Below are 27,938 nucleotides of genomic sequence, written 5' to 3'. Positions count from 1 at the left end.
GTTGTCTAGAAGGCCAGTTAGGTCGGCGCTTGGACCCCTGCCCGCTTGCAGGGCCTTCTCTAGCTGGCTGCTCACAGCAGGCGGAATTCGACAAACATGGGCGATGCTTTTCCCTGCCGTCAGCAGCAGCGGGAGAGCCCTGCTGGCTTCCGCCGCTCTCCGTCATTGGACCGTGGCCACTCTGTGCATCTGCTCTCCAGAAGCCCTGCCTCTCCTGAAGACCCGCGAGCTCCCATGCAGTAATCGTGCAGTCTTGTGCGAAGGAAAGCGTGGGAAATCAGTTCTTTGGTTGCTGCGTTTTGGATTCGAATGCACGCCCGCTGCAAGCCTCTGCTTCTCCAAGGAGATGTTTGCTTCTCCCACAGCCATCCTTGCCTGCAGGCCTGTAGCGCTAAGCAAGCCACCCAAGCATCCCAGCACAGAGCGGCCGCTTGCTGAGTCCGCTTCTGTGGCTGCTGGCAGGGTTGAGTTGCCTGTTTCTGCCAGGTTTCCTATCGCAGTGTGTTAATTTTAAACAAACAGAGCAGGGTGTTGTCATTTCAGAGAGGTTTCCCGTCAAGTAATGTTAATGGTAGGTAAGCAGGCCATGCAGGGGCGGCGGGGGGGGGGGAGAATGTTATTTATATCCACAAGCATATCCCTGTTTCGTGTGTGTGTGTGTGTGTGTGTGTGTGTGAGAAATCAGTCAGATTTGGCATGCCTCAAACTTTGACCAGCACAGTTGCCAAATGCCCATGAAAATGCTCGAGCTGCCAGCAAGACCGAAGATTGGGCAGTCGAGCCACGCCAGAGGACCGGCCACTCAGAAAAATTCTTGACATTGTTTGTATTCTGGGATGCTGCACAACGATGAATATGTAAACTTGCCTCACACCTCAGTGTGGAAATACGGGCAGGGCAGATTTTAAAGATAAAAGTTTTGGAGGAATTCATTGGCAAAACATGCCACTGGGCCTCATGGAAGTCTCCTTTGGTTTGTATTGGAGGGTGACTTTTCTGGCTACTTAATGAGAAATGAGGATTTCTGTTTTTCTCAGTCGAAGGTTGGAAGCGCCTCCATCTTCTGGTTTTTCATCTGGAAGCACAACGTGCGCTCAGGGGAGACATTGCCAGACCAGCCTGTGCGTGTGTGTCTGTGTGTGAGAGGGAGAGAGAGAACACGCCGGCTTCCCTCCTTCCGTTATTCCTACCACCGCTGAAAATCCACAAGCCGGCTATTAAATAATTAACGTGCCCGATGGGACAAGGGGAATCAAAAGCCGTTGTGCTCCAAAGTTTTCTCTGGCTCTGAAATGCACAGTTCACTGTGTATTCTGGCACCTCAGAGCAGGATTTCTTCCCCCCTCTCCTGTTTCCCTGTTATTATTCCCTCCGTGCACTGGACCGGGAAGTGGTGCTCCCAGCCCAGCGGGGGATGACTGTTATTTCAGACCAGGAATTGGGGCGGGGGGGGGGCACAGGAGAGGAACAGCCTGTTGCCTGATTGATGTTTGTTTTTTATGGACAGACACCAAGTGTTCATTAGAGCAGCTGAGGGTTTGAAGGACGGAGGGGGAGCTTGCTCTCTTAAGGAGCTATTGTGCCCACATGCTGTTCCCTTTCTCGACTTCTGTGAATGTCTTGGCTGTATTGCTTGGGCCCTGGTGGCTTAAATAAAACACACACACCTTGGAGAGATTGCAGGAAGGGCTTTGGTGCAGGGAAGGGGAAGGAAGAGGAAAAAGACAATCCAGTTTAATTTTGCAGAAATTAATTTCTCATGTGCTCTGCTTGACGGGCGCCCGGTTACATTTCATGATGGAACATGGAAGGCAAGAAATGTTTTGCATGTGGGAATGGCCCAAAGTAATGTATAAAACAGGGCTCTACCTTCTCTCTTCTCTGGCTAATGCATGGTGCACTTAAGCGTTGTTTTAGGAATCTGCGACACCAATGCAGGGAGCGAGAAAGCATAAACAAACAGTAACAGCACCTTTAATTCCTAGGCCTTGCTCATGTGCCTCCATTTTAAAAGCTGAATCTATGGGCCAAAGCATTTCTTATTATTCTGTGTTGTTAAGAACAACGATGGGTTGCAAGAATTCCTTTCTCATGTAAACCTGGTTTAACTCTCATAGCTATTTGTGTGCAGTGTTTTGAACCTATTTAAGGATTATTACGGAAGCCTCTTTCCTGGATGCTTCTTACTGCCTTCTTGGAGGATATTCCAGATTGTGAACTAAGTCTCCTTTAGCACATTTTAAATATCAATTTCTACTAACAGTTGAGCTTAAACCATGGCCAAAGATTCCCCTTATTTCTGCACCCTCCTCCACCCATTCTGTTTATGACCGTTTTAATTGGCATTATTGCTTCTGAGTAAAAGAATAACAATAAAAATTACAGTGGGTCTGTTAGACTGAGTGAACTAGAATTTAGGAAGATGTGGGTGTTTTCCTTAAGCTGAAGCACCCAGAGATGCAGACGGCCAGTAACAAGGACATCTATTTTCTTTCAAGTGTCCCAGTAGGACATAAATATTTGAACAATGGTTGCATTTCCCAGGGAAAAGGAACATTGGCATTTATAGAGCTTGGTCATATTGATGAAGCCTGACTTTTATATCCACCTCAGGAGGTCAGCTGTAGCCCTTGGTATTTAGGGACATTTGGAAGGGACACCGTTTAAAGGGGAATTTGAGAGTTTCTTCTCATTGCCACCAGGTTCAGTTGCAATGGAGAGTATTGGCAGTTTTCTGTGCTATCCATTCAGCACTGTAGAGGTCAAATAGAAAGAATAATTTCACAAAGGCAGTGATGTTTTCTCCAGGTTGACTGTGCAAAGGGCTTGGCCGATCCTGTCCTATGATGGTTACCAGGCGTTTGATCTGGTAGGGACACAGGCACCCCTGCAGTTCCAGCATCTCTGGAAATGTATCTCTGCATTAGAACAAGAGCTGACATGCAGCCTATAGCAAAACAACAGGTAATCCTGTGAAACTTTAAAGAGCCGCCAAAATATTATGGCGTTCCGTTCCATTCCATAGCAACTGCCCAGGTGCCTTTCCAACCCAGCGCCTTTCAGATTTGTTGGACTGCAACTCCCATAATCCCCAATATCCATGCTTGATGGGGATTGTGGGGCTGCAGGCCAACACATCTGAAGGGCACCAGGATGAAGGGCACTGTATTACGATGCGTGATCCAATTCACACGGCTGTGCTGTAGTTCCATTGGACCCACAGACGTCATTTGGGACTAAACAGGCCAAGCTCCTGCCAGGCAGGTTGCTCGACGTGCTTCACTGAACATGTTGCGTTGTTATTGCCGTTATCATCATCAAAAAATGTTGTACTCAGGCGGGAACTGGGGCTGCCCCAGCTTCTGTCCTGTCAGTTCGGCTTCAGAGCGGGGAATCCAGGACTGGGGAGCAGGCCTAGACTCCGTGGTGGACAGTAGTTGGGATGCCCATCTGGGAGTTGAGGCTACAGGGACAGAGAAGGCACAGGTCAAAGAAGGCAGAGGCCCTCTTTGATCCTTTGCCGGTCGGTTTGTCATCTGTTCTCTGGCTGGCGAGAGACCAAGAGCCAAGCCAGACACATCCAGTGATGCCACCTGGTGTAGATCCCCACACTCACCTGGCACAACCCACAGGTTTGCCTTGCCAAAGAACGAGAGGGGATTTGGCACCCAACAGGATCCAGACACTGGAATCTTTTACTGGAAAGAATCCGCGGTTTGTCAGACACCCATCAAAAAGTGCTGGTAGCCTCAAATGGCATCTGTTCCAGGTTTATAAGAGCCATCATGTTTCTTAGAAGGCAATCCACTGAAGGTTTACTGCCCTATTTTCTTTTATAATAGTGATCTTTGTTATATAGCCCATGGGCCGCATGGCAAATGCCATTCTTTATTCTTTCCAGTTTATGAATGCTGTCTACCAGAAAAGAAAGTGTCTTCTTGGAAGGAAGAGCACTCTGTTCTCCTGTGGAGCAAGTGTCATCCTGTGCTCACAGGAAAGACCGACCTGGAGCCATTCCAGGTTCTTTGCTTGGCATTCCTTCACAGGAATAAACAGCACTTCCATTTGACTTTTCAGCAATAATGCACTCTACCGCAACCCAACTGCGAGTGTCCTAAATGTTTGATTTCATTCTGATAAGACTGAGTTTTACCATTTCCTTTTGGACTAGAGTCTGGTTCTCAGAAATGTTCATGAAATACATACTGTGCAGTTTGGGATGTCCTTTTTAAAAACAAACAAACAAACAGGGTGTTAAGAACAGCAGACAGATTGCTTAAGTCAGAGTCTTAGCCTTCTTCGTATTCTCAAGCCTGACTGACCAAAAGACACTTTCAGCCTTGTGTTAGAGCAGTGCTTCTTGGCTTTACTACCAGAGGAGATCCAAATTGCACATCTCCATGAATCACATCACCCCAAATGGAAAATAGTAATCCAAATGCACAGTTAACTAGGCCTGATCTAACTGTTAATATAAGTTCCCAAGCCCTTGTGGGTTGTGAGACGGTGGGCCAAAGGATGATTTAACAAACTTCCAGAAAATATTTGTTTATTATGAGGGGAAAAGACAATGTAATACAAAACCTCCCCTGAATTCTTTCTTCTTCAAAAAATAGGCAAAATCCCCACAGCTGGAAGATACATTTGTGCGGGGGGGGGGGGGGGGATTTAAACAATTAGGAAGTCTCCCTCTATCTTTCTTCCCACAGGGATAACATCAACTTGCGAAGAAAGCTGTGGTTTTTAGCAAACAAGCTAAATGCAGTAAGCGAAAGGGTGAGGCAGTCTCCTGCCCTCAACTCAGCAGCCTTCCAAGACTGCTTTGAATTTAATAAAAAGTAACGAGACATGGAACTCCTTGTAACTTTTAAATCTGAAACAAAACAAGAATGATCAAACACATCGCTGTAAAAGCCAAATACACACCAAACAGCCACAATGTTTAATTCCCTGTATATTTATGTTGCACAGTGTTTCAAGAGACTTCTCTTTGTCAAGAGCAATTCACATATCCAAGCGATGCTTGGACCCCCCTGCTTCTGTATATATTATTACAAGGCCGAAGCGGGGAAAGCGCTTTCCAGGCTTTAATGCTTCTACCAACTTTATTTAAAAACAGCAAAATGCAGGCTCGAATGTTCAGTGCAGCTGAGGCCATTTCGCTTCCTCAAGTCGTCCCCTACAGATGCTTCCCTGTAATTTATATCCATGGCCATCACGCACACTGAGCTTTCAGCTTTATTACATTGGGGTGTTCCCCTCTTCCTGGAAAGAAAGGCGTGGGATGGGAAAGCGAGATCAGCTAGATTTTTTTGCAACTCTTTCTTTAGCAGAAAAACAAGCCACCATAAAGGAAGAGTGATGCATTGAAAGGCTTCTGGTTCTATAGGAGAAGCTGAGCCCACATTCCCCAGCCCCAGAAGGCCAAGCAGTTAATAAAACTTGGCCATAAATCTGCAAGAAGAGGCTTGTTTCCTTGTTCCTTGATGATGCAGATGTCTTCCACTTTCTCAGGTTGGCAGCCTCAGAGTTTCTGTGCTAGGAGATATTCCGAACCCACGCGTTGCAGTGGCAGATGGTTTCAGCATCTAGAATTACTTGCTGGCTCTTTCATAAAGTAGTACAAAAAATTAATTCCCTCTGCTCCCCCACCTTCCTTGTCCTAAACTGATTGTTCTTCCAAGCCCATCTTGGTTTCTAAAAATAGAAGGAAAGGAGGATGTAGAGAATGCTGGCAAGCATTCCCACCTGGAATTCATGCGGGATGAGCCAGGACAAGGAACCCCCAAGGGGAGAGAAGCCTCAAGAAGAGTTCTCTTTCTTTCTTATGGAACATCCAAATGCAGATTGCATGAACACTTTCTCCAGTGACATTTGAGCATTTAGATGTTTTGTTTTTCTGATTTCATTAAACAGAGCAGAGGGGACAGAAAGGAAGAGAATGATAAACTCTGGATTTGGGGCATCCTGTTTTGTAATTGAGAGTTGGGATTGTTGCATAAGGGAGTAAGTTGTTGTGCTGTTTTGTTTTGAATCAAGAAGCATATTTTGGCTGAGAGGAATGCAAGCTGGTAGAGCTCATGCCTGATATGTGAATAACTCAGCTTCAGTCTTGCCATATCCTGTTAAGCAGTCAGGCCATTTTTAATGGAATTCCCTGACAAAGACCCAGTCGGAACAGATAACGTAAGGGGATGGTTGGGCAAATGGTTCAGCCTTGGATAATGGGGATCCCTGTGTTTTCTGCCTAAGAAGGACTTGATTCCCCTCTTGCCGTGTTATCTGTGGGAAGCTCCATTTGCTTCATCCTGTAAAACTGTAAGAGTCCTTTCCTTCTAGTTTAGTGGCAAGAAACACTTAAAACGCACGTGGGCTATGTGGCTTTATTATTTCTAGATGCAAGGAGAATATTTGGTGAGAAGAGCATTGTGATGGAGTTCGTCTGGTGATTGTATAGGTACTCTGATTATTCCACATGCTTTACCATCCTTTATATTTATTTCACATCCACCTTGTGAGAAGTAGGTTCGGGTGAAATGTGCTGAGCTTTTCCAGTCTGATACGAAGCCAAGGAGTGATTTGAAAGTTGGCCTCTCACGCTTAGCTCCTGCACCGTTCTGTCCCTGGACTTCGGCATAATCGTGGCTTGTCCATGCAGGCCTTGGCTAAGGCGTTCAGGCAGCTGTGTCCACCTGTTCTCAAACAGGAGATTGCTGTCCTGCCTAGTCATCTTGTATACACCGACTTGTGGCTTTCTAAGATCTGTGGAGGCCAAACCCGCGATCCTTTCCACTTGAGATGCTAGTATTGAACCAGAGCCTTTCAGCAGCAACAGCAGCATGTGTTTTGTCTGCCACTTTTCCACAAAAAGTGCCCAAAGCAATTTTTCCACAAAACTTTTCCACAAAAAGTGCCTATAGCACAACAATGCGGGGACTATAGAGTGTATGAATGCATCAGTTGGAGTAGTACATCAATAATGAACAACCCATTTCTTTAACAGTAACTTCCTGACTTTTCAGATAAATAACAAAACAAAATACACCATATTGCCTATTAAGAACACAAATCAATTACTTTTTATCAGGAACACAGCCAAATACACCAATTCATGCAAATAGGGAACAGGCACCCCACAAGTACCAAGGGAAAAACAAATGCAACCAGCTTTCTTAGCACTTGCATCAACTGAGTCCAGACTCCACTTCGGGGCTGCTCTCAACACTCCCAACAGTGACATGGGGCAGCATGTTTAATCTGTCCCCTTCTGCTTGAGGTGCTTCTGCTGCTTCTGGAGGACTCGTGGCAGTTGCAAAAACCCTCAGCCCCTTGGAAAACCAGATTTCTCCATGCTCCACTCTCTCCTGCTGGTGCAATTCTCAAGTTTCCAGGTGAGACAACGCACTGATTGCTCCCTTCCCCTGTGCTCTGGCCTCGGTGGCATTCTCTTGCAGAGAATGTGACAGCTGTCCCTTTGTCCTTTGCTCCCATCAGACCGAATCAGTATAGGCAGTAGTGAGGGGTGTAGGCCAAAACAACTGGACAGCCACATGTTGCCCATCCCTGCTCTAAAAGATGGTGGGAATCCAAGAAAACATCCGAGAGTTTCATCATTTGGTCAAAACAGGCTTGTACCACTTTTTAAAGAGCAGTGACCACACAAGTCATTTCTAGCTGGACTCATTTTGGACAACCTCAGTTGGTTGGAAAAGGGTCCTCTATCCCCATAGATGTCAAGAGCCATGTGAGCTCCTGGAGGTTAGAAACGGGCAGTCAGAACGTCTTGAAATTGCCGGTCCAGCAGATCGTTCAGAAATCCTTTACATCAAGGGTGGCGTTTGCTGAGGATCAACACAAGTTGGGATATCTGTGTCACTGTGAACTCTTCAAGCCACGTTGCATAATATAACCGCATCGCATTTCACAGTAACGCAATTTTTGTGTGGCAGAAGCAGCCTCCCTGATCGCTTTCATCTCCAGACTCTATGTAAGCTGGATGTCAACAAGAGCAACGGCTTTTGGATATCTCTGTCCTGTTGACAAACCAACAACATTTGTGCCCTTTGATAATGAAATGAGGGGACTTGCAAGATCCATTACTGTGGGTTCCCAGAACTGCATCCTTTATGATTCATCCTATGGCAGCAAAAATCTTGGTTGACTTGACTCCGCCCACAATAACCTCAGGATGTAATGAGAAGAAGCAGCAGTCTGGCTAAGCAGTCTGAAGAGCTGCATAATAACTTCCATTCACTCATCGCATCTCAATCCAGGATACAGTAAATTCACTTGATATCCAGACACGGAGGCCTGTTGCCCTGTTTTCTCAACCGAGGTAAAAACTCTGGTGTTTTTGGAATGTTTAAACCAAAATATAATTTGCCAGCTCTTGCGGCAAACAGCTGATCCTACTTACAACTTGCACTTAAGAGCACACCATTCATATTACACTGAAATTACCATCTTGAGACCACTCCGGGAGCCCAAAACAACTGGTTTTCCAGCATATTCCTTTCATCCAAAATAAATAAATAGGCATCAATTTACGTGGAAGTGCATTCTGTGATTATACTTTAGCCAGAAACCTTTTATTTACAGTGCACACTAATGTACTGTTATTTTTCTTGGTTTACCAGTTGGGAATGCAGTTAGCACGGCCAGAATGCCCTCCTACTTATACTGCAGACCCTGTCATTTGGGATGTGAAGGAGATTGTTTGTTGTTGGTGCTGGAACTGCTACTTGCGGATTTGGGAGAGTAGGTCGAACAAAGCTGTGATGCAGCTCAGAAGCAATCTAGTGGGCCGAGTAAAAAAGGAAATGAAGATAAGCCAAGTGCATAACGGACACGCAGATGCGGCAGCCTAGGCATGAACAGTTAACCGCAACTCTGGAATGCAGCTGGAATTTAATAGGGTCCTGCCCCGGGATGTGAAAGCTCCATGTAGGTATCCTGGTTAGGGGCTGTCTTCCATGGAAGTCTAATTAATCAATCCCTTTTCTCGGCCTGATCTCACAGAGTTCCTATGTATAACACTCTGTGATTCTGGCACTTTTCCTCCGCTGGAAGTGCGTCCTTAGCACCCCCCAGTCAGGTGTTGGGTTGGTCCCTCCTGCTTCCGTGACCTTCCTCTCCTCTCCCAGGGAATAACCTCATGGGAGAGCTGAACCAGTGGTGACAACCTTGCGCCACCATTGCAGATGCACCGAGAGCGCAGACGAACCAGTTGCACTGAGAGAAGCATTACTCTGGAGGCAAGAAGCACACAAGAGGGGAATCCCGAGAAGAGGCAAGGCTCAATCATTCTGCTACACTTCTTTCCAGCACAACTCTCTAGAATTGATAAGTCCTCTTGAGTTGAATAGGGCTAACTCTCAGTTAAGTGGGTGCCAGATCCCAGGTATAAAATGCTTAAATGCTGGCTGTTAAAGCTGAACTGGTGCCGGCCTGGTTTGAAGGACCGGACACACTGCATCCATGCAGCTCATGTGTCACAGAGATAGTTGCAGGCCTGCCTTTTCACCCCAACATGTGGAACCCGCATTTAGTTTTTGTCTCATCACCGCAGACTTTATCCTCAAGTTTCTTACCATGGTTCTGCTCGGGTGTACCAGAACATGATGCAGCCAATCTGCATCTTATAAAACATGAGAAAGACACGCTGTTACCACATGGGTCATACGACTGAATGTGACTTCCTGCGTCTTCATCCTGCCATTTTACTTTTTCCAAACCGATTTCCTTTCAGTTTGTCAGTGGCTACATCATCCTGAGCAGACTGAGTTGGATTGAGACATCCCGGGAAGGAATGTCTGTCTCCAGAGCATCCTTTTGGATCGAATATTCGGTTGCCATAGGAACTGACTGCAAGGGGCATGTGCACTGTTCAGTGTCTTGCTCTGTGAATAACAACTTGCAGCTTTTCCTTGGAGTATTTTAAGTCGTGGCTCAGTACTGTTTTTAAAATGATACGGGTTGGAGTTGGGCCGTTCCGGGGATTCTCAAATGGATACGGTGCAGTACAACCAGCTATTGGGCCGCTTGTGACTGTCTTGCTAAACCTTTTCCCAGAGTTTGCACATCTATTTATTGGCCCAAGGCAAGATTTATTGGCCCAAGATGGGGCAGATGTGTGTGTGCACGCATGCGGGTGTGTAAGCAATGGCTTGCTGTTCTGGAGTGCCTGGCAATTACAGCCAGAGCCTCTAAAATAATTTGTTCAGCTCCCTTCCTGTGGAGGCCTGTCAAAGTCTGAGCCTTGTAAAATTTGTTTATTTGGGATAGTATCCAGTAGGAATAGTAAAGGCAGAATGGGGTACTTTGATTTCTGTACCATATAGTTATTTCTGTCCAGGTTCAATGTATGCAAAGTTAGACAAAGACCTCTAATTCCCATCATGCCCCAGGCTGGGAGTTGTATACTTTTTTCTGTCTGAACTTGCATAAGAGTGCAGCCTCAGTGTACTAAGTGTTAATATGTGATCTCTTTATTAGTTTTTGCTGTATTTTTCCTTCATCTCTCAGAACAGCTTGTTTGATTGTAAGATTTCTATCCCACCCTTTTCTTTTGTAAAGAACTCAAAGCAGCTTGCATCATCCCCCTCCTGCTGCTCTCTCCATCTTTTCCCCACAACAACAACCCTGTGAAGGAGGTTGGGCTGAGAGTCTGTGACTGGCCCAGAGTCACCCAGTTGGCTCCATGGCTGAGTGGGGACTAGGACCCAGGTCATCTGAGTCCCAGTCCCACGCTCTTCACCACGACACCGCACTGGCTCTCTCTGTTCAGTGACTGAAGACAAGGATTACATATGGAATGTTCAGTCCCCAGTATTTCCAGGAGGGATAGATCTTTTATTGTAATCCATCATTAAAAACACTTATCTATAGCAAGTATACCAGGGGGCAGGGGGAAGTATATAATATCAGATAAACAATAATGCAACTAATGAAAGCACTGCAACAGACAACAGTGAAAACAATCAGAGCAAAACATCAAGCAAATCAGTGCAAGCCACAGGCCAAATCTAGCCTGAGTGGGATACCCAGCGGCCCCGGGCAGGTACAGGCAGAGCACCGAAAAGACATCTGCTCCAGAACTAGGAAGGTCTACCTGGTGAGGACATGGCACATATTGCTCTGGGATAGACACACCAGTGATTCCGGTAAAGTAGTTCATAGGTATCTGCGTGTACAATTTTTGGTAGAAACCAGAATGACACTTGGACTAACCAACACTAGCCAACAGAAGAAAGGAAGACAACATCTCTGAAGATGGTTTTATAACGGATAAATCCAGATGTCCTTTTTTTTTAAGTATTAACTATCAAAACTCTGGAGAATATGAGGGGAAAGCATGTTGAAACAGAGGAAAATATGGTTTCACAGAGAGGGCTTTCAGCTGAAGATGAGGTTATGCAGCTGAGTAAACATGCCTTTCCAATTTTCTCAAAAAAAAAATGTTGAAATCCATAATGAGACCAGAGGTGGTTATTCATTTTTTTAAAAATCAAATAAACATCCAACCTACGATGAAACTCAATTTGTCTAAGGTGGCAAGAGATTGTAAAGGGTGTGACCCTGCGTTATTTATTTATATAGTCCCTACTGCATCAGTGAAAGCTTCAGTAATGGCAATATTTCAAATTCAAGGTCCATTAAACGACCCTGCATTTCCCCAGTAATTTTTTCCCCATCACTACTTCCTGGCAGAGCCAGCTCCCCCCTAGGAGAATCATCAGCATACCTGCCCATGATATCGCCATAAATCACATCACTGTCTTCATAACCTCACGTTTTGTGGGGGTCATCCTAAGTACTTCTGGCCAGAACAGTTTTAGGATCTGGACTTCAGCCTCCATATGGTCCTCCCTGTGTTACATAGTGAGCAGCCATGGTGTCATTGAGAGGGGGGAACCATGCTGCTTTTTCCCCCCCAGCAAGGACTGTGACGTCCATTGTCCCCACGGACGCAGTTCTCCATCCTCTCATGCCAAGTGAAGTCAGCTCTTAAGTAGGCCAGTCCTTTCTTTTGTCAAGTTGACTGTGGTTCTAGCTGGGCTTTGCTTGAGGACAGGATGACCCTGATAGAATCTTTGACACATCGAGCGTACCTAGTCCTGGGTTCACCATTCATTCTGAGAAATTCTGTTGTGACTTAAATACATGTCCAGTTCAGTTTTTGTTGTGTGGTCTTTGTTGGGCTATGGTTGTCAGTGTTTGTCATGACAATTATCTGCCCGAAAGTTACCATCCATGATTGGCCAGGAGAAGACTTCTTCTTGATATCTTGCTCAAGGACATTCTTGGTGGTCCCTTTGCAGAGGGGCTGAAGCTAGTGAAGAGTACAGACACAGGAAGTTCCCTTAGATTGCCAGAATATTATCATCTGAGCTGATCATCAGTAGCTCTCCAAATTCTTCAGAGATGGGTCTTGTCCATTTTTTTTACGTTATTCTTTTAAGTGGAGAAGATAAGGAGTCAACCTTGAACTTTCTGCAGGCAAATTTATGCTCTACTACTAAGCTGTCCAGCACACCACAAATCAAGGGGCTAAAATTAGGGCCCAATACATCAGCAGGCAGGATCCTGGGGGGCTAATTCGGTAAGGGGGAAGCCACCCCACTCTTTCGATACAGTGGACCACTCACTGTGGGCTGGCCCATTGGTGCACCTCTTCTTCTCACGCATGGCTGTTGAAATCAAGCCAGACTTGCATCTAATCCAACAGGAACTTGGTCTGATTGAGACAATTTTATCCTCTTCTCTTCCAAATTAAGGAAGGTGCCTATCAAACTATAGAGCAAATAGGTAGGAAAGTTAGCAATAAAACATGAATAAAATATGTAATCCTATGCATGCTAAGCTAGTTGGAGTTGCTGGGGTTCATAGGCCTTCTATCTAAGCTCAAGTAGGGATTGCACCCTGAATTATGTATAAAAGTATAATTTGAGTATATTTGACTATAAAACCAGCAAAAAGAGCAAGTAAGTAAATGAAAAACCATAGCACCCTCAGGGGTGGCCTTATCACAGGATCCACCTGAAATGTATTTTGAAACAAGAACACCAGCAGGCAAAAAGAGGAAAAGCCAAAGGTGATTCTGGAGGAAGAAAAATAAGTGGATGAGGTAGAGCGACTGAAGTTGTGCCGGCCCATATGTGGTTATCTGAAACAACCTGTGAAGCGGTGAGGAGTTTTATGAGTCCTTTGCTTCCCCAGATTTCTAATTAGGTGCAATTGAGTGGTAGAGTTTTCTTCACCACTTGGACAAGCACCCCTTTCATATGCTTACCTGCACACCAGGACAAGTTGCTGTTTGATAAAGGCCACATAACTGCCCAATATTGATTGTAATCAGTTATGAAAGCAGATCCAAGACATGGTAGTTATTCCAGGCTGATTAATTTGGGGTGATAAGAAGTGGATTTGATTTGTTTAACATGAGTTCTGGAAACAACATGACTGCTTTTGCAAATTTTTTGGACCCTGAAGAGATTCCTTCAGGGAATTAGGCAGGCTGCAAAGAAAGAAAGAGCTTTGAATGTTATGTCTGGAAGCAAGCTAATAACCATGTAGTCACATTGCAGTCAGTCAATTAGAGATAAATGTTTGCAGTTAAAGGCTTGAGAGACAAGCGCTCGCAGGAGGTTTTTATTATTAAATGCTTATCTGACCAACTCTTATTGGTATTAACCAGATAGATATTAAGGATCCTGAAGCTCTTAAGAACACTTAATAAAAAGATGGGATATATTATCTTCAGGCTCTGGCCATAGAGATGCATATTTTCAAATCATGATTGTCGAAGACCATTGCAGAAAGAATCAGAAAAGCAAGTCAACATCACAAAGATGGGGTGGGAAATGCATAAAAAGGAAGCTTGGGGTGGGCTTTGTGTGTTCTTATTCAGAAGATGCACTTAATGAAGATGACCTTGGAATGGCATGAATCTTGTGATTCAGTTCTTTCCCTAAAAGGAGGGATAAAACCCAGAAGATGAACCAGTGCAGGGCCGTGGGTGACTTTACAATAACACCTGCCAGTTGCACAGGGACACTGGTGCTTCATACGTACTTAAGAGATTCCCTCCCTCCTGGGTTTTGTTACATTTTACTCCAGCTCAAAGAATATAACACAAACATTTCCGAATCATAGGCTGAGATATCAAAGATGTGATGCATGAGAGATGAACTGGTCCTGACCTTCCATAGAATAATGGAGAGGGTTCCCTTGGCATCAGAGATAATGCACAGTGAATACAAGATCTCTCTGGAGCCTGCTTTCCATCCCCCATTCTCCTTTTTCCTCCCCAAATATCCAGACTTCTGGCCAATGGTGGCAGGCACTCAAAGATAAAAACCCAGTCCTTTAGCCCATTACCTTTCCTATGCTCCGAGTTTGCCATCATCTCGCTAGAGTTCAGCCATGCTACGCCAGTTCCCTCCAAATCTGTCTTGACAGACCAAAGGAGAACCCACAAAGGGAAAGAAAAATCAATGTGACACTCCTCATTGTAGGGAGCCAGTGGCCTGCGGCCTGAACTCATCTTGATTAGCTTCATGGCTTAGGTCCATCGCCACTTAATTGGCTGCCAATAGGTTCCCTAATGGAGGATGATAGATGGAGCAAAGAATTTGCTGAGAAGGATGAGCCAATGAGAGGCCGGCAGGTAGGAAAAGCCCACAGCTATGTTGATACCCAAAAGTTCAGCAACAAGGCAGTTTTGAAATTCCGGTATGGAAGGCATTTATTTATAGGAATTGCCCTGTGTACATGTAATGGGCAGGAAGCTCCACCTGGCCACCCCTTGCAAGCATGGGATGTCAAGGTATGTGAGCTGCACAGCATTAACTTTGAGCACCCTATTGAAAGGCAACTGGCAGTTGAGAAGCTGCTTGCCAGAAAACTTCTGCACTTAACAGAAAACAACACATTTCCTCCTGCTGAATTTAGGAGGAAATGCTCAGGAACTGGACTTGCTTTGGAGTAGATCTTACAGGAAGATCCTGCTGCAAGGGGGACATCGCCAAGTATTAGACCCCTTCATTAAGTGCTTATGTGGGGCCTCCTGCTTTAAGTCTATTCCCAGCTAATTGTGGAAATTACCAATGGTCTCCAGGAGCTTGATGGGGAAGTGCTTGAAATTCTGGAGAGATCCTGCACCTCTCTCTCAGATTATTTGGCTGATGGAGAAAGAGTCAAATCAGATGTAAGACCGAATCCTTTTTCTCTGTATTTCCCCTGAGATCCTTGCACGGCCAGCCTCCCCTCTGCAATCAGTCTCCAGCGAAACCAGTTCCACATATTTGGGGCACCACAGCAATGGTCGGGGAGCAGTTTTTTGATGTGTCCAAAACCAAAACAAATGGCACCATGGATAAGCTTCCAGGGTGGTGGTGATGCGGTGTTTAAAGGTAGATGTGGCAACTGAATGGGGGAGAAGTAAAACTAATAACCTGGTCAACAATCAATTTTCAGATAAGCTAGTCAATAAGCAGATAACTGTCTGTTGAAAACCTTGGTGGATTCAGAAAAGGATCCACTCCGCAGGATTAAAAATGGCAGGCCTTTCCATCTGTAAGTACCTTCAAAGGACAAAAAAAGTTCCAATGAGGAAGTTGTGTAGTAATGGGGGTTGCTGGTGTTCTTTGAAACTGTTACTACCTGGAGTGCTCCTGATGTCATTTAAAAATGGGGAGAGGTTGGATAAAGATTCTTCAGTTCAAACAAAATTGCTGCCTTAGCTCACACTGGGTATTAAGACAGCCTGGCAGATCGGTTCAGTGTAGCAATAAGAAAAGGATTTGGCATTTTAACCTCTTGAAATTAAACCAGGTGTTAACATCAATAGCAGAGTCTTATCAGGGCTTTGCTGGAATAACAGATTGTGATAAGGTACAGTGGTATGTCCTGAATGACCTTGGGAAATGGGTGATGGTTATGTATGGGGGGAGGGGGTGCAGAGGCCTTCCCACATGCCAGAAATTAGCTTAGCGTTTGCTTGGTGCCTGTTCATTTTTAAAAGTGCTCACTTCCTCTCTCTTTCTCATGCACTCTCCAAACAAGCAGTTCACACATGAATTCTTTGAGTGGTGGGAGTTGCTTGCACTTTCCCTTATAGTATCTGGGATCCTTCCCAACAGAAGGCTACAGCATGTGAATAAGTCATTGTTCTCTGCATGTTACGAGCAGAGTTAGAGTCATCAGAGTTAGAGTAATCGAACAGGAGTGTTGGAAGGGGCCAAGAATGTCAGCAGGTCCAACCCTCTGCCCAGTGCAGTCAAACCACCCCTCTCAGGTAGCTGTCCAGCCACATCTGGAACCTGGGAGAGCCCACGGTTGCCTTTCTGCCATATTGGATGACAGGTCTGCCAGTAATGCTGCTCTTCCATCTTTTTGTGGGATGTGTTTTAGATCTTGCCAATGACTTATTTATTTTATTTATTAATTTATTTATTTAGGGAACTTCTATGCCGCCCCATTCGCCGAAGTCTCAGAGCGGCTCACAAGCATAAATAAATAACATCATATAAAACAATATAATTTAACTGTATAAATTAAGTCTTATCTGGCAGCTCGGCTCATGCTCACCATACCCTTTCTGGTGCCACCATTTCTTAGCGTCCATTTATACATTTTAATTGGTCATGTGCAAAACCGCATTCCTGGATGCCAGCACATTAAATAGCAAAATGCAATTGGGACAAGAGCTGGAAAAGGGCAGCTAAGGGGTTGGACCAGCTCTCCTATGAGGAAAGATTATGACATCTGGAACTGCTTGGGTTAGGAAAGAGGTGCGAAAGAGAGCCGTGATGGAGGGAGAGAAAATTATTTGATTATTGCGTCTTTACATTTCTTTTTATATGGTTGTATTGTTGTGACCCACCCAGGGAGCTGTGCAGCCAGTGCCCAGAACTTTGCCCCTCCTTGCAATTGTGGGGGAGGGAGAAGGAAAAGGAAGCCTGTGGCTCTGGACCGGGTAAACCCATCCCTACAGCAAAAGGGCTGCTGAGGGCGCTTTCCCAAGATCTCCCCCAAACCTGCAACCAGCCCAGTCTTCCTTATCCATTCTTGAAGTTGCTGTGGATGCTAGCCCTAGGAAGCATCCCCTGGAAGGACTGTTTAAGGACTGCACTGATGCGGTGGGTCATTCCTGTGAGACTCCAGCCGCCCGCTCACACACCTCCATTTAGTAGGGGATATATGCTTTCCTCCCTCGGCGGGCGAGGAGACATCTACATCCGCTTGCGGGAACAGACGGTCTAGTTTGTTTGCTGTGTCTATAAAAGTGGCTGGAGTTTCCGCTGAAGAATGGCTGCCTTCAGATTTCCCAAAGAACAGTCTGTTCTGTTAGGCTGAGCAGTAATTGCTCCTGGAGGTTTGTGCTATTGATCAGTTGGTGTGGGTTCAATTTCAGTGCAAAGAGTTGTGTTTGGGATTTAATTGGAGTGATTAATAACTCACAGCAGTCGGGTGGGAATCAATATGGATTTCAAACAGCAAAAAGTAGCACATTTTCTTCCTATAATGTGGCAGCTGGCAGTTTGTTATTTGCACTTACTCGACTAATTAAAACCACACGATCACTTGATAAATTGTAAGGTTGTCTCTTCTTAAAAGGTCCAGTCTTTGACCTGAATGCTTAAGTTGGGGGGCTCCCCCTTTTGGTTTTCTTTTCATTCTTCATTTGTTTTAGTTATTTCAAAAGCTTCTGGGTTCTCCAAATAACTTTTCGCTCGTGCTGCATAAGGGCTGTCCTTAGCAGACACAAAATGCTTTTGAATTTTTTATGTCCACCAGTGATGTCAATTGCCTCTTGCGTCATTAAGGGGCCAATCACTGCCCATCAGGACTGAAGGGATTTAGCCCCTTTGGGTTTGATCCAACATCACAACCCGAGATTAAGAGTCTGCAGGGAACTCCCAATCTCATTATAGAACCGGCGTCCACGGTAGGTGCCCTGGCTGAAAATCCAGCTTCAGCTTTGCCTTGGACCGCTGCCAGCAGCCGCCTGGCTCGGGAAATGTGGCGTGACTTAACTTTTCTGCGGATTTGAAGGGCAATCCTCGCCCTTGATTCCTTGGTCCCAACCCTTTGCTCCAGGACCCGCTGCCATTCATCTTTTTGTAGCTTTGGTGTGTCGCCATCCATTCTTACAGCCAGCCCTCCTAGCTACAGGGTGGCAGGCTCCAAAAATCATACCATCCTGTTCAAGAGGAACAAAAGCTCTCTGCCAGGGTAGCTTTTTTTTAATTATTTTGGCAGAAAAGCGAAACAAAAACCCTCGCTCTCTCTTTTTGCTGGACACTTTCCCAATCCAATTGAGCTGCTTAGGAATAAAGAACACTCTCACCACAAAGCTTTGACCCCCATATAAATATTTCCCAGGAAGACTTTGCTCATGGCAACTTCCAGTGGCGTTGCTATTCGCTTCGCCTGCACGTGCACTTCATGCGTTGTTGTTTCAGAGGTGGCACTTGTAAGAAAACAGAAATCTCCAAGGCATTCGAGACACTTAAGCCTGCTTAGTCCAAGATAACTAATGCAGCTGGTTTCTGGCCTAGTATACAAAGCACGATGTGTAAATCCCAGGAGAGCAAACAAAGATTCGGCAGGCCTTTGAATTCGTGATTTAAAAATAGTTACATACTTTTGAGTGGATTGCCCATAAACAAACAAGGAACACTCCCGCTTAACATTGTGCTGCCACCTAATTTTTGAAAGAGTTTTCATTCATTTTGCGGGACTTTTGCACTCGAGCGAAGCAGCAGCCTCACAGAAAAAAGTGTGTTTGCTTTCAGACGTGTTGCCTGTGGATCTGACAGCGGACACCACCTTAGAAGATGTTCCTGGCATCTGCAGCTTTAGATTAAAAAGTAATTAAGATTTTTTTACAATGCTTCCCGGTGTCTGTTTAGCCCATTTTGAAAAGTTTCGATCAATTAACTTAATTAGTCGATAGACAGCTGCAATACTGACTTAAAAGCTGGTCGGTGTCTGTAGTGGAGACCTTGCAAGCCAGATGCACCTGTGTGCTTCCGTTGGAAGGGCTGTGGCCATTCTCAACGATGTGGAATGGCCTTTAGAACCATGCGTACTCAAGAGTCTAACTCGCAGAAGCCCTGCTATTCCCAGGACATGCTAGCTGGAGAATCCTGGGAGACCTCCTTCAGTCTAAACACACATAGCATTGCGTGCTCAGGTGATTTTGACAGGTTTTTTGAAATCCAGCGTGGGGAAGAGTCTGGTTTAAATTGCCCTCAGCTCACCTATTCCGCTGCCTGGGTAGCCTCGGACAAATTACAGTCCCTCTGCCTAATCCATCTCAGAGGATGCGTATCCAGTGCAGATAAACAGTAGATTCTTTTGCATTCCAAATCGCAATGCAAATGTTCTGCAAATTATTTTGCTTCAAGACCAGGTTGCTTCTGAAGAGGAAAGGGAAGGTGGACTTGATGGCGGAGTCCAGAACCAAGCCGCCAGCTCCCTGCTGCAGTTCCTTTTTTCCAGAAGCTCGAAGGCTTGTTACAGCCCGAGTGTACAGCAATATAGCAGGTTAAATGACTTGGGCAACACAGTTTATTAAAACTGGCAAGTGCTCGCTCCAGTTCTTTTCCTGATAGTCAAGGCTGTCGGAGAGGATAATTGACAGTGGCAGCTGTTCTGAGGGTGTTTTAGATTGCTGCAAGACTATTTGACTTGACAGACAGCTCTGTACAAATGAACTGAAGTGATAGAGGCTGGACCCAAGTTGGCTGCCGGAACTTCCTGTCAAAAGAGGGCAAGCGAGAGGAGATTGATTTAGGACGGCCCAAGTTGGATTTAGGATTCGGGGACACTGGGAACTGAGCAGCTCCCTTGGCCCCAAATTTAGTATCAGACGCTGAATTCTGCTCGATATACAACCTGTTTTCCCAGTGGAAATACACGCGTGATTTTAGTGAGCAGGCAGGAATACATGCAGCTGTACTTTGTTCTGCTCAGACAGTCCATAATTTCTGGCCGCTACCTGCGATCAAGCATTCTGCTTGTTCCTGACCATGTGTGAATGTGTTTTGGGAGATGACTGGTTCAAACTTCATTAAGGGGAGGGGAGGGGAGGGGAGGGGAGGGGAGGGGTCCTTGGTGCGCCCTTATTTCCTTAACACAGAGCAAGCTGCATCAGCCGGAGGTTGCCGGCACTGCGATCCCTGTGTATCTGTATGTCTCTTAACCTTAAATGCACAAACTGAGTTAATTGATTCTTGGAAGGGGCACGGCATTAATTAGTGTTCCCTTCCTATAGTTACATCAGTGGAGCACTAAGCAGAAGAACAGGAGCCAAACTGTGTGTGTTAATGGCCTTCCATTACTCAGTATTCATCAGCTTGTCAGCAGTGTGAGGCTTGTGTGTGTTTGCTTGCTGGGTTTTTGCAGCACAAGGCTGTGTATCTACTAAGAGGGCTACCAGGAAGTTCAGTGAGGCTTACTCTCAAGTTACAGGAGCGCGTAGTACAGCGTGATAACTGGAGAACAGGGTGAGCTCTGGAAGGGTACTCCTAGAACACAAGATGCTTCTTTTATACAGAGGCCATTGAGATTGTTCCTGTTTGTTTATACTGACTGGCAGCCAAGGTTTCGGACATTCATCATCCCCAGCAGTACCTGAGGTGACAGGGACTGAACCCTCTTCATGCAAAGCCAGGAGCAATGCCTCTCTCTAACAGAACCAGAGCACAGTGGAAACCCCTGCTGTGCATGAACACATTTCTTTACCAGCACTAGAGGAAGAAAAGTCAACCCATGCACGAAAGAGCCATTTTTTCCTTTTCTCCAGAAACAGAGAGGCAAAGGACAGGCTCAGTTTGATTCTTTCCAATCATTTTATTTATTTATTTTATTTATTAAAACATTTTTATGCCTTTATACACAGTGCTGAGCCGATTGTGTGTAGCCGCTGGCATCACCCAATAAGTGGAAGAGGCAGGGCTGGAAGCATTTTGCCCCGAACTCTGTTTGCATAACCCAGCAGTGGTGCGTAGGAACCCAACAAGAGCATCTTCTGCAGGCTTTAATCGCATTCCTTTGAGCAACATTTAATCAGCTCAGAAGTAAATGCCTCTAATAGAACAGGTTTAATCTGTGTCTGGGCCTTTTCTGTCTGTCTGTCTTTTTGCCTGGTGCATGTGCACAACACACATGTGCTGATGCGTGTTGGTTCAGTGTGGTGGCAGAGAACTAGTCTCCTCCCCAAAGAAGAGCTGGTCTCCTCTAGAGGGTTATAGCCAATTTCAAATACCCAGGTAGATTTCTCACCTGTGTCACTCAGAAGCTTTCTTAAGACCCAGTGAAGCCCTTAAATAAATTGCTTTTTTTAAAGAAGGCAACCTAACAGGCTAACCAGCACCCATCCCTCCCAAATCTGTGGCACTGCCCACCTAAATTAATAAGAGCTGGTGGACATCTTACGACAACTCAGAAAACAGGTTGGATATGGGTCAAATATGGGCTGCCATTATATTGTGCATGTGCAAACCTTGTACTGTGAGTTTAACTATGAGGAGTTAACCATGAATAATCCAGGAGGACAACCCATGCCTGCTGCAGGATTCACCCGTAACAACAACCCGTGGCTTCACAACAGCCCACGATTCCACCACACCACATGTCCCGAATTCCCATTAATATGAGCTAGGCTTAACTACCCCTAAACATATTAGCCTAATTAGAGTGCATGCTTCCATTAGGTTCATGGCTGTGTTTGTTGTTTAAATGAGCACTTTCTGTGACCACACCTTAATTATGAAATCCCCCCACCCCCAACAAAGAATGCCCAGTTCCATTATCTTTTTTGGTCAGGGCAAACACTGCCTTGTCTACCTGGACTTTTGGCAATCTGGTTTAATGTCTGATTAGTCACTTCATATGCGTGCTTCACTATATTTTTCTCCGTCGTATGTTTGCTTTGGGCAACTGCTATGATTTATTATCCGAAAGTGGCTTTTTAATGCCTTACCCTTTCAGTGCAGTGGCCTGTTTTTGGTTTACCTGCCACTGTGTATACCTGGCACAGGTTACTGCTCTGGACTGCCTCCTTTGGTTCCAGGTGATCATGGCACTGCCATCTTTGCCTCCCAGCACGGTCGCTTCTCCCAGTGCTGGTGTTGATACTTCAGCTTCATCCAGGAACAAAGGAAAGCACATCCCATAAATTACAATGGCTGGGCACCCTTTTCAAGGCTAGCACCCAAGACATACATTTCCTTCCTCCAGTGGCCTTGGATGGCGTTCTGCTCCCATTTGTAAAATGAGAATTATAGCCTTTCCCTGCCGCACAAGAGTGTCACAAGGACAAACACATTAATGATTTTAAAGTGTTCAGATGTTGCTATAAAAGAGCTGGGATCATCTAAGAAGGTGTGATGGATGCTTCCAGGGCTAAGATACAGAAGTGTTTTTATAATGAGATAACTTTATGCCCTGTGCTATGGAATATTCAGTCCTGCCAATGCCTGCCTGCTCTGCCTCAATCCATCTTACCAAAAACTAAGTCTCAAGAATTTATTTCTTGATAAAAGTATCCCGGGGATTAGAAAACAAGCAAAGCTAAGCTGGCTTGCTGCAAGGGGGTTAAAGTTGGGACGGATGCAGAGGAGGGGGAAGTGGTCAGCCCGATCTCGCCTTCAGTGTAGCTCAACTGAGATGCAAATCAGTGTAAATGTCAGAAGCTCTATGAAGGAAAGAACTGAGCTGACGCGAGTTCAGCTTTAATTAAGGTTGAAATATTGGAGCTGACTGTTGAGTCTTAGGCAAATTGGCTCAGCCTGTTATCATGAGGCATGAAAATTAACTACTCTAGAACTTGGTAAAAATAAACACATTTCTGTCATTGGAATGTTCCAGCACAGGGTGGTGAATCTCATGCTTGTTTATATTGGGAGCAGAGGTCAACGATGTAGAATTTGTGCAATCAGATGCCCGGAGGGTGGGACCTACAGCTCTTATTTCTGAAAGCCCAGAGGTACTCCAATGCAGCCAATCAGGCCTTGTGCCGTTCCGAGGAATACGAGATGAGAAAACGTGGGGCGATCAAATTTTATTCAGCCTCCATCAGAGAAGAGGTATTTTGCAAAAGTGGCTGTCTTGTTGGCCCCCAGAGAAACCCCAGGGGCATAGGTTGCAGCATGAAACAAGGCTCACAATCGTCTCCCCATAGGTGGCTACATCTCACAAAGAGTGGCATGGACAGTGTTGAGGGAAGATCTGTTAGCACGGAGCCACATAAACCCAGTCAAGATCCCAAAACCCAGTTCACATGGAATGGCCAACCACGAATTAGTCAGCTGCCTTCCACTGGCTTGCTACTTCTGGTTTACAAAACAACCCCATGTTGTTTGGCACGGTGTGCCAACCCAGAACCCTGGGTTGTTGAGGGGAAAACAAGCCAAAGTTTTAACCCAACAATTCAGGGTTGTTTCCCCTCAACAGCCCAGAGTTCCAGGTTTGTTCCTGGGTGGTTTTCTGAACCAGAGGTAAAGCAGAATTGGTGCATGGGAGGTCATGTGCCAAAATTATGACTTAGATTATTATTATTATTATTGTTATTATTATTATTATTATTATAACATTTCTATGCCGCCCCTTGCCAAAGCCTCGGGGCGGCTTACAACACAATAAGATACATTGAAATAAAATAGAACATAATAAATTACCACTAAATACAAAAATACAAAAAATACACTGAGATACAATAATATAAAATTAAAATTAACAGTATAAAATAAGTAAATAAAGAATATAGGAGGAGAAAGAGAAGGAAGAAGAAGTTGCCCTGGCCAGATCATATATTTTAACAATTAAAATGATGTTTAAATAAAAAAGTCTTTACCTGGCGCCGAAAAACCAGTAATGACGGTGCCAGGCGGACCTCTTTGGGGAGTGAATTCCATAGGTTGGGTGCCACCGCAGAGAAAGCCCTCCTCCGAGTACTTACTCTCCTAATTTCTTTCATGGAGGGTTCCCGGAGAAGGGACTCTCCCGCAGATCTCAAGGGGCGGTCGGGCATATACGGACGTAAGCGTATATGCTACCATCTCATGTTGAAATTGGGCATCACATACGTGGAAATCCTGTGGCGAGTAAGGTCATTCTAATTTCAGTGGTAGCCTGCTAGTAGAAGTTCCAGTGAGGATAATGCACCCCTGAGTTTAGCTTTATCTGTGAACCTGTTTGAGAAACGAAGCCTTCCTTTGGACATGTAGGCAACAACTCTGTGCACCATGGTAGCAAACTATAGTCACACAACCAAGGGAATCCCGGTGCATATGCATCTCTGTCATACGCAGTGCTCTGCCTTTTTGCAACATGTGAAAAGCCCCTTTGTATGTTCAAGGATTCTTTGTACTAACATGTGGCTAGTACAGTATGAAATCGGTTGGTTTTGGGTGGTCTGGCATCCATATGCATAAAAAAGGTCTTTCGGGGGAATTCCAATGAGCTTTTGGAGTATACTAATAATAGATTTGTGATTCTACTAATGGTTTGGAAATGTTATGCCTGACCTACCCTCCACCCACCTCCATTGCATCTGAAGTGCTTTCTAGCATGGTGAAGCGTCCATTTGTTAAATCAATTTAGTGAGAAGCACTACGAAGATTTTCTTATTTTAGGTTTGTTAGAAATTATGAAAGAGAACCTCTGCCAAAGCTCAGTCGCTCAATTGTTGGGGCTTAAATGTGTGAACTAAAAGATGCAGGACACAGTCCTGGTTAGCTAGGACTGCTGTTCCCTCCTCCCTGCCTAATCCCAGAGGTGTTACGAAGGGAAGGATTCTGGCTTGGTGAAGCACATCCTTTTCATGCGGAAGGCACAGTATACCTGTGGCATCTTCAGGAAGAACCGGGAAAGGGGACCCTACCCTTGGCCGATACATTTTTCATCAAGCAATGATGAAAATACTTTTGGACATGCCCAGAAGCTCTTGAAAGCAGTTTTCTTTGTCCAAGGTCCTTCTCACATCAGTGGAAACAGCTCACCACTTTCCTTCATGGAACCGCTTTGTGTGTAACAACGCTTTTATGTTTGCTAAATGTCTTTCACTGATGGTGGCACTTGCTTTGTGCAGTGGCGTTGGCCACTCTGTGCACGCTAATGGGAAGGCAGGACCACAACTGAAAGAAGGCAGTGAAATCCTAGTTCAGGAAACCAAGCACGGGCCTTGGGCGGCCGTCCTTGCCTGGAACAAGTAGACAGATGCGAGAGTGAGACAGGAGGGACTTGGCTGTAGCTGAATGGCCCGACTAAGTTGAAACACCCCAATTAAGTGTTGGGGTGAGCACAGGATTGCAGCACAGGATTTGGACCAGTAGCAGTCTCCAGAAAGCCATTACATGGCCAACAGAGCGGAAATGCTGCCTATCTCCCAAGAGGCAGCATTCCTGGCAGTCTCAGGGGCTTTCTGATCGCTGTCACTTGCACCCACCGTCCCCGAAGCCTTCCAGATCATTAAAGCCAAACTGCAGCTTGGGGCTGGGCTCCTGAACAGCCCCTGAAAACCCTTCGTTGCACATTCCCAAACTCCCCAAATACAACCACAGGATTTTGATGAATTATTTGGCAGGGGCTCTGGCCTCTGAACTCTCCAGTGGGGAATCTGTGTCTGGGTTCACATGATTCAGCGTTTAACCACACAGAGACAAGTCGCTGCACATGGAATGTTCTAGAGTTGCCATCTCCTTGAACACGCTAGTTTTCTACATGCATGGATCAATTGTTGTGCTTCCGTGGGAAGGAGGCAAGTGAACAAACAGAACCTTGTTAACAAAGGTGCCTTGGGTCATGTAATGCCCCTATTGCAGTCGCAGGTGGAGTATCTCAGACCCAAGGCTGACCACCTGCCTCAACAAGAACTTGGCCACTCTCCCCAAGTAGTCGATGGAGCACAGGCTCAACTGCAAGCCATTGTAATTCTCACTTTACTGATAGGGGATTGAGGTGAAGTAAGAGCGACTCTTCTGAAGCCTGAGGCAGGTTCTTAGTTTATGTGGGAGTCCAGTTAAGTATATTAACACTCTATCCAGTTGGGCCTTAGCTCACTAGGGGTTTATCTCCCCAAAACAAACAAACAAACAAACAAACAAACAATCTGTACCCATATTTACGCAGCTGCTGGTTAAGTCTTACCATGTAATGGCCATGCTGCTAGATACTGTAGGCAGATACTTTTAAGTATGCTTTTGGAGGAAAAATGAAGCAAAATGTGGCCGTTAATATTTAACACCTGGGCCAGAACTGTTCAATGTGTCCGAGTCAATAATGCATACATTTACCTTGCAATTTTGTACCCGCCAGTAAATGTTTTCTCCGAGCTGTATCCCTTGGTGTGCTGGATTGTGCAGCTTGGAGCGATTTTGGAGATTTTGAACGTGACGATGAGGGATTGTGTGCGTGTGTGCGCACGCTTGTGCGCGTGTGTATACACACACAATGCAAACTAATTAAAAACAAACAACAGCACATGTGAATTATAGCAATTATGCCTTCAAATGGAGAGCCTTTCACATTTTTAAAAAGGGAAGAATAATCACTAGACAGAGGATCCAATTTAGCAAAATACATCAGTCATCAGAATTGCCATCTAGATCTATAATCTTTTTGGCATAATTGATATTCCCTGCTATACCACACTGAACACTTTTTGTGGCATCTTCTCAAGCGGATTGGTTCTGTTCCAGTATTTAAGAAATAGATGCCAGTTCGCCAATAAATCTCACTTTTTTTACCCTATCCCAGTTTTTTTTTTTCACAGTAAGGCAGTTTCCTTGCAAATTATCTCTGCCCCAGTTTTCTCTGCCAGTCTTTCTACCAGGGGAAGAGCTTGCTGTTCTTTGTTGCTGGGAGCTGAGTAATCTAGCACCTCAAAGGGTGCAGTTCGGACAGGTCTGTCCGTCCCGTCGGAGGGAAACCCGAACCAGCCCCAGGTTAACTTGTGCTAACAAAACCAGCTTCTTCCTTGTTGAAGGGCCAAACAAACTCTGTGAATCCAACACAGCATGCATAAAGGCCCAGGAATTACTGTCAGGAACGAGCCTGGATCCCTTCCACCTCCATTCCGGCTCAGTATTCAGACGCTTTGCCTTCTTCTCTTGTTTCTGCAGGTCCAGCCTCGAATGACAAAGCCGAAGCGAAAGCAGGAAGTATCCCCAAGGTGTCTGGGCTGGAGCGCAGCCAGGAGCTGAACCCGGACCTGCCCTTCGGGCTGCCTCTCCACAGCCCCCCACCCACCACGACCGTTCCCACGACCTCCTCCGCACCCACGTCCAGCGCTCGGGCCAGCCCGCTCCTGAAGAAAGAGCCATTGATCTCAGCACCAGCCCTGCCGAGGCTCACCCCTCAGCCGCAGCCTCGGCCCCAGTCGCAGCCTCAGCCTCGGCCTCAGTCGCAGCCTCAGCTGCTGCCTGAGCTTCGGACACAGCCTCCAAGCCACATCCCGCCTCCGCTTGGTTACCAGGTGCATCACCAGGTGTCCCACAACGGACTCAATAACATCAGGTCAGTAGGCCGCGTCCATCCGTGGCTCTCCGGCTAGCCGCAGGGGCTACCCGGGGCAGTGCCGGCTTCTCACGCATCAGCCCGGGCAGCACCTCTCAGCCAGAGGCTCCTGGAATGGGGTCTCCGCTTCATTGTGGTGGCCTGCTGGCTCACCTGCCTCTCCCTCTGGCCCAGAGAAGGTGGCGGGGGGAGCAGTAGGAGTGAGCAAGCGAGTGAGCGAGCGGGGGCCATGAGGGGAGCACGAGGGACAGGCCCCTGGAGGGTGTCTCGTCCAAGATCCTTCCAAACTCTGGAGCTGGCACTGGTTGGGGCCCTGGAATGAGGTCCAAACCTTGCCCAGAGCAGCTCATCTCAAAAGTCACCTGAATTTCCTGAGGGTGGGTGAGTTTGATTGTTTGTTTGTTTGTTTG

General features: G+C 45.8%; 1 protein-coding gene across 24 annotated transcripts in view; it reads left to right on the top strand.

Moving 5' to 3' along the window:
* Window positions 1-27,938, top strand: part of FBRSL1 (fibrosin like 1) — a 679,964-nt gene that overhangs the window by 614,546 nt on the left and 37,480 nt on the right. For all 24 annotated transcript variants that reach the window (XM_044440562.1, XM_044440561.1, XM_044440551.1 and 21 more), the window contains one exon: window positions 27,135-27,528. In XM_044440562.1, the coding sequence (XP_044296497.1) occupies window positions 27,135-27,528 (394 nt within the window). The remainder of the gene's footprint in view (window positions 1-27,134; window positions 27,529-27,938) is intronic.

Source organism: Varanus komodoensis, unplaced genomic scaffold (assembly GCF_004798865.1).
Source record: "Varanus komodoensis strain SLA01 unplaced genomic scaffold, ASM479886v1 scaffold38, whole genome shotgun sequence".
NCBI classification, from domain to species: Eukaryota; Metazoa; Chordata; class Lepidosauria; order Squamata; family Varanidae; genus Varanus; species Varanus komodoensis.
The sequence above is the reverse complement of the archived record's forward strand: the minus strand, read 5'-3'. Positions and strand labels throughout refer to the sequence as shown.